We start from the raw sequence: 7,500 nt of genomic DNA, 5'->3' as shown, positions 1-7,500 counted from the left end.
ACATAATCAGAGAATATTCATTTTCAATTGAAATCTGTTCATTTAAATGTAGACATTTCAAGCTTTCTATAGATATATTTCTCATGTCTGAGTTTCGGTTCATTTATGTGATGCGCTCAAGTTCACTGAGACCAAATCAACAGAAAGCGCCATTATTTTACAAAAGCACAACGTTTTGTTGTTATTGTGAGTTTACAGAAATAAAAGTAGACCTTTACAGTTTGCATTACTCTAATCTGTATGAGCAATAATGACGGAGTTAAACTCAAGTGATGACCCGTTGCTGTGTGTCATGTAGTAAACACGCTCTCCACACAAAATAACAGCGCACATTTATCTATGCTAACATGAGATCAACATTTGATATGTTTGGGGAATTTGGTTATTAACATGGAACATTTGAAATACATTCAGCAGAAATGAACGAAATGACTCGAAAAAAGATTTGTTCGTTTTGATGAACGAGATTTAAAGATCCGAGTCCAAGCCTGTGATGAGGAGAGGGACCGTACCTGATGAGGACCCGCAGGTGTGCGCGATCTGGCCCGTCGGGCAGGTGCACATGTTCGGTCGGGAGCAGAACCCGTCGCCACACGAGCTGCGGCAGATCGCTGGGGGGGAGCAGATTTATTGATAGATTCATAGATGATAATAAACATTCAATTACAGGTGATATTCTGTATTAGGAAGTTCTAAACATAGGAATATCTATCCATCCATCCATCCTTCTATCTATCTATCTATCTATCCATCCATCCATCCATCCATCCATCTATCTATCTATCTATCTATCTATCCATCCATCCATCCATCCATCTATCTATCCATCTATCCATCCATCCATCCATCCATCCATCCATCATCTATCTATCTATCTATCTATCTATCTATCTATCCATCCATCCATCCATCCATCTATCCATCTATCTATCTATCCATCCATCTATCCATCCATCCATCCATCCATCATCTATCTATCTATCTATCCATCCATTAGGGTTGGGCGATGTCCCCTAAATTGGCAGTTGACGACGTTTACAGTAAAACATCGCGATGGACGATGATATCGGGGGGGGGGGGGGGGGGGGTGCTACGGAATCGCGCTGACCATCACGAAGAGAGAGAGAGAGTAGCTACTTCTACTGTGTTTACGCCACTGGAATACTCGGCTTGGCATTTTGAAATATTTATATGTTTATTTGGCCGTTTAGGCTCGCAACCGAAGACAAAGACTATATGACTATATACGCGCACAGCATCCTGTCAGTACAATTCAGGTCTCTTTCGCGACTTATCGCGCTTTTAATATTTCTTTTCAATATAAAGCACATCCTGCTCTTTTCTTTCAAATTCATTCATGTTTTATTATTAATAACTTTAAACAGAATCGTCAACTGAAATCTGCGCGGATTATCAACAATAGGCTACGACACATTTATAGGACATAAAGGGTCTCTGCGGACTGAAAAGTGAAAGTACCAGCGGCCAGCGGGTAAAATGTTTCGAAATGTCTCTTTGAACAGTAAAGCACCCGTTTCAATAAAAGGATATATTAAAGTTTATATAGCCTACTTTTACATTTTCGCTGCTGTTCTAAAATGATTTTCGCCATCACCTTAAACAAGCAGCAGCTGCTTGAATCTCAGTGCAGGAGCTGTAACTGTTAGGTTACCACAGAAACGTAAGCGGTTAGTTGATTGCTGTGGTGACTCGTGACACTCGCGAACAGGACTGAACACGCACGTCTTAATTTTTTTATCGTTCGTTGGTAAAGGGTGAGAGACCTTGCGAGCCACATGATTTTTGCCTAAGAGCCAGGTGTGGCTCGCGAGCCAGGTTCCCAACCACTGGTGTACACATGAACACGAACTGCCGTGAGACTGGGCTGGTCTATCACAGGGTGGGGGTGTGGCATCACGATGGTGGCTCACCATCGTGATGTCGGTCAGCCATCACGATGGACGATGATATCGTCCATCGGCACAACCCTACCATCCATCCATCCATCCATCATCTATCTATCTATCCATCCATCTATCCATCTATCCATCTATCTATCCATCCATCTATCTATCTATCTATTCATCTATCTATCTATCTATCTATCTATCTATCCATCCATCCATCCATCCATCCATCCATCTATGTATCCATCCATTTATCTATCTATCTATCTATCCATCTATCCATCCATCCATCTATCTATGTATCCATCCATTTATCTATCTATCTATCTATCTATCTATCTATCTATCTATCCATCCATCCATCCATCCATCCATCCATCTATGTATCCATCCATTTATCTATCTATCTATCTATCCATCTATCCATCCATCCATCTATCTATGTATCCATCCATTTATCTATCTATCTATCTATCTATCCATCCATCCATCCATCCATCCATCCATCCATCCATCTATGTATCCATCCATTTATCTATCTATCTATCTATCCATCTATCCATCCATCCATCTATCTATGTATCCATCCATTTATCTATCTATCTATCTATCTATCTATCTATCTATCTATCTATCTATCTATCTATCTATCTATCTATCTATCCATCTATCTGTTTCACAAGTTGCACTGATAAATCATTTATTAAAAAAAAACACTGCAATATTCCATAAAACTAAAAAATCGTCCAGTCTATAAAATCGTCCACACCACAAAATCAAAGTCTGCAGACTGAGGTCTGGTCCTCCCGTGAGACCGACTTCCCCTTAATCGAGGCATATGCCAGCTGTCTTATTCAGGAAATATCGGCTTAATCGGATTAATGCGATGAAATGATGCATATGTAATTGGAATGCGACCAAACCCCGGTTATTACCGGAATGTTCCTGTGTGTGTAAGTGCGGTCAGTGAGAGGTCAGGGGGTCAGGGAGACTCGGCCCATTGTGACCGAGATCCATTAGTGTGCCTGACCTTCACATGTAAACAACATCACCCCACCCACCGCGCCTGAGAGACTGCGGACCGACACACTCACACAACACAACGAGCCTGAGCGCTGCCAATCTATTCATTATCAGGACGAAAGCAAAAACAAGCATCCAGAGCATGTTTACTTCACTGCAAAGATGCCTTTCCTTACTTAGTGTTTTTGTCTCGTTTCCAGTCCAAATATCTAAAAATTCTTAAATCAAGATGCATTTACTAGATGTATTTTACTAGAGTAAAATACCTTGTCTTGTTTTCTGGGGATATAAATTTAAAATTTACTTAAAACAAGCAAAATGATCTGCCAATGGGGTGAGAAAAATAATCTTGTTTCTGTTTGAATTAAATGCTAAATCTCACACAACACAACGAGTCCGAGCGCAGCCGATCTATTCATTATCAGGACGAAAGCGAAAACAAGAAAACCAGAGCATGTTTACGTGAGCTTTACACACCAAACAGGAAGTGTGTGAGGACTCGGACGATGCACTGGTTCCCCCCGGTCAAGGTCTTCCACCCGGGACAGCAGTACGCATGGTGTCGGGATCCACACACATTCGGCCTGAGGGAAGAGTTCGGCAAATCAACAACTTTTCCCAGGAAAATTCCAATTTTATTTGTGTAGTAGAACATGGGAATAGTGTCTGTGTGTGTGAGAGAGAGAGAGAGAGAGTGACTGTAAGTGTGTGTGAGTGACTGTGAGTGACTTTGAGTGAGTGTGTGTGTGTGTGTGTGTGTGTGTGTAGTGTGTCTGTGAGTGTGTCTGAGTGAGTGTGAGTTAGTGTGAGTGACTGTGAGTGTGTGTGTGTAGTGTGTCTGTGAGTGTGTGAGAGTTAGTGTGAGTGAGTGTGTATGTGTGTGTAGTGTGTTTGTGAATGTGTCTGAGTGAGTGTGTGTGTGAGTGAGTGAGTGTGTGTATGTGTGTAGTGTGTGTGTGTGTGTGTAGTGTGTCTGTGAGTGTGTCTGAGTGAGTGTGAGTTAGTGTGAGTGACTGTGAGTGAGTGTGTGTGTGTAGTGTGTCTGAGTGTGTGAGAGTTAGTGTGAGTGACTGTGTGTGTGTGTAGTGTGTCTGTGAGTGTGTGAGAGTTAGTGTGAGTGTGTGTGTGTGTGTGTGTAGTGTGTCTGTGAATGTGTCTGAGTGAGTGTGTGAGAGTTAGTGTGAGTGAGTGAGAGTGTGTATGTGTGTATTGTGTGTGTGTGTGTGTGTGTGTAGTGTGTCTGTGAGTGTGTCTGAGTGTGTCTGTGAGTGTGTCTGAGTGTGTGAGAGTTAGTGTGAGTGACTGTGAGTGTGTGTGTGTAGTGTGTCTGTGAGTGTGTGAGAGTTAGTGTGAGTGAGTGTGTGTGTGTGTGTAGTGTGTCTGTGAATGTGTCTGAGTGAGTGTGTGAGAGTTAGTGTGAGTGAGTGAGTGTGTGTGTGTGTGTGTGTGTGTGTGTGTGTGTGTGTGTGTGTGTGTGTGTGTGTGTGTCTGAGTGAGTGTGTGAGTTAGTGTGTGAGTGAGTGAGTGTCTGAGTGTTAGTGTGAGTGACTGTGAGTGAGTGTGTGAGAGTTAGTGTGAGTGACTGTGAGTGGTGTGTGTGTGTGAATGTGTCTGAGTGAGTGAGTGAGTGCGTGTCTGTGAGTGTGTCTGAGTGAGTGTGTGAGAGTTAGTGTGAGTGACTCTGTGTGTGTGTGTGTGTGTGTGTGTGTGTGTGTGTGTGTGTGTGTGTGTGTGTAAGGACATAAGGATACATTTCCAGTGCAGTTTTTGTTTCTTGTTTATGCTCTTTTCTTTCTTTTCCTTTTTTTGTCTTGTAATTGAATGTTTGATATTTTAAACTAGATCAATGTATGTGATTATTGTTTTTTATTACGATTATTAAGTTTAAATTAGGATCTCTATACATAGAATAAAGCCAACATAGTAAGAAAATGAGAATAGAAAGTATGTAGAAATAAAAATAAATAAAATATAAAGAGCATAAATAGGAAATACAGAAATAAAATAATAGAAATATATTAATTTAATTCCTATGGTCTATTTATATGTTTTGCTGTATTTCAGTTTAACGTGCGTTTCTTGTTTATGTGTTTTTTTATTTTCCCCATAATTTAATCTAGATAATGTTTAATTGTATGTGATTATTGCGTTTTATGAGGCTCATCAAAATGATAACATCTCTCCGAACAAAGACTTTGAGATCTTACAAAACAAACAATCAACAAAACTATGAAAACAGAACTTTCTTTCACTCTTTATGAAACCAAAACGGTTATTAGTGTTATTATGACACTAGTGAACAGGGTTCCCACAGCCTTCAACACTCCTGAACTGATGATAATGAAAGTTTTACTGTGGTGTTTCGAGTAAATGTAGTGATCCATCCATCCATCCATCCGTCTATCTATCTATCTATCTATCTATCTATCTATCTATCTATCTATCTATCTATCCATCCATTTATCTATCTATCCATGTATCTATCTATCTATCTATCTATCTATCTATCTATCTATCTATCCATCCATTTATCTATCTATCTATCCATCCATTTATCCATTTATCTATCTATCTATCTATCTATCTATCTATCCATCCATTTATCTATCTATCTATCTATCTATCTATCTATCTATCCATCCATTTATCTATCTATCTATCTATCTATCTATCCATTTATCTATCTATCTATCTATCTATCTATCTATCTATCTATCTATCTATCTATCTATCCATCCATTTATCTATCTATCTATCTATCTATCTATCTATCTATCCATCCATTTATCCATTTATCCATCCATCCATTTATCCATTTATCTATCTATCTATCTATCTATCTATCTATCTATCTATCTATCTATCTATCCATCCATTTATCTATCTATCTATCTATCCATCCATTTATCTATCTATCTAATCTATCTATCTATCTATCTATCTATCTATCTATCTATCTATCTATCTATCTATCTATCTATCTATCTATCTATCCATCCATTTATCTATCTATCCATCCATCCATCCATCCATCCATTTATCCATTTATCTATCTATCCATCTATCTATCTATCCATCCATTTATCTATCTATCTATCTATCTATCTATCCATTTATCCATCTATCTATCTATCTATCCATTTATCCATCTATCTATCTATCCATCCATCCATCCATCCATTTATCCATCTATCTATCTATCCATCCATTTATCTATCTATCTATCTATCTATCTATCTATCTATCTATATATCCATCCATCCATCCATTTATCTATCTATCTATCCATTTATCCATCTATCTATCTATCCATTTATCCATCTATCTATCTATTCATCTATCTATCTATCTATCTATCTATCTGTCCATCCATTTATCTATCTATATATCTATCCATCTATCCATTTATCTATCTATATATCTATCCATCTATCCATTTATCTATCTATCTATCCATCCATCTATCAGTCCATCCATTTATCCATTTATCTCTCTATCTATGACACTAGTTAACAGGGTTCCCACAGCCTTTAAAACTCGTGAACTGCTGCTAATGACAGTTTTACTGTGGTGTTTTGAGTAAATGTAGTGATGGCGTGGTTCGTTACCCCTTTAGCACGTCTTGCCCGCTGCCCCGTCGCTTCGATCGGCTCGCTCTCGGCTGCGTCGCGTCAAGCGTCTGCGCAGTTCTGTCTGCGCCTGCGTCAAGCGACTGCGCAGACACACACAGCGACACGAGCACGAGCAGACGCCTCATTCTGCGCTCGCTCCCGCTGCACGACCAACAACTCGCACTAATAACACAAATTATAAAACACAAATTACTGAACAAAAAGAACAACTGTGTGTGTGTTAATTATAACATATTTGTGGAACGTAAACAAGAATACGACAAGACAGAAACTAAAGAAGCAAAACTGAGGGAAAGAAAGTTTCTGTACCTCCAGCAGATGATGAAGAAGATGAAGATGAAGTCTCCTCCAGTAAGTATGCAATAATAAAGACTTTAAAGTGCCTGATAAAAGTTGTCAGAGTGAGGAAAAGAGAGTGAATGCGGCGCAGAGGTGCAACACAACTGCATCAGCGCTCATTCTGCTGCGCCACTCAAACCTCGTCCAGCCGCAGACGAAAACTCTCTCGCGAGAACATGCGCGAATTTAGTGCGGCGGGTGCGTGCGTGCGGCGGGTATGACGAGTTTCATTTATGCCGTTAAAGACAATTTTAAATGGAAGCTCAAAAACTGAATGACAGTTTATCATAACTTCGACTTTAATGCAATTGTTATTACTTTTTAACTCAGAATTTCGTTTTTCTTCTGTCATTTTGGACTTATTATGGCATAATTCCGAATTTTAGTCACAACATCGATTTAGTTTGTCATAATTTAGATTTTTTCGATGTCATACGACTTTTAAAGTTAAAACTTCGACTTTTTGTCATAATTACGACTTTTAAGTAAGAATTCCTACCTAGTATGTCATAATTCCGACTTTTTATATCGAGTTTTTGTCATAACATCTTTTTAGTACGTCATAATTTCGATTTTGGATGACTTTTAAAGTCAGAATC

At 39.1% G+C, this 7,500-nt stretch overlaps 1 protein-coding gene and 1 long non-coding RNA gene across 2 annotated transcripts in view; one reads left to right on the top strand and one right to left on the bottom strand.

The window, feature by feature from the left end:
• fbn1 (fibrillin 1) overlaps nt 1-7,500 on the bottom strand; it is a 108,579-nt gene that overhangs the window by 100,749 nt on the left and 330 nt on the right. Inside the window, exons 2-5 of the mRNA XM_084123806.1 lie at nt 6,872-6,945; nt 6,539-6,724; nt 3,432-3,514; nt 513-611 (exon numbers count right to left, since the gene is read on the bottom strand). Of these exons, the coding sequence (XP_083979932.1) occupies nt 513-611; nt 3,432-3,514; nt 6,539-6,687 (331 nt within the window). The 5' untranslated portion in view covers nt 6,688-6,724; nt 6,872-6,945. The remainder of the gene's footprint in view (nt 1-512; nt 612-3,431; nt 3,515-6,538; nt 6,725-6,871; nt 6,946-7,500) is intronic.
• LOC311089253 overlaps nt 6,778-7,500 on the top strand; it is a 3,391-nt gene continuing 2,668 nt past the window's right edge. Inside the window, exon 1 of the long non-coding RNA XR_014607659.1 lies at nt 6,778-6,913. This is a non-coding gene — a long non-coding RNA (uncharacterized lncRNA). The remainder of the gene's footprint in view (nt 6,914-7,500) is intronic.

The sequence above is a fragment of the Abramis brama genome (genome assembly GCF_963993115.1).
Source record: "Abramis brama genome assembly, chromosome: 9".
NCBI lineage: Eukaryota > Metazoa > Chordata > Actinopteri > Cypriniformes > Leuciscidae > Abramis > Abramis brama.
Note: the sequence above shows the minus strand (reverse complement) of the source record. Positions and strands in the feature narration are given on the sequence as shown.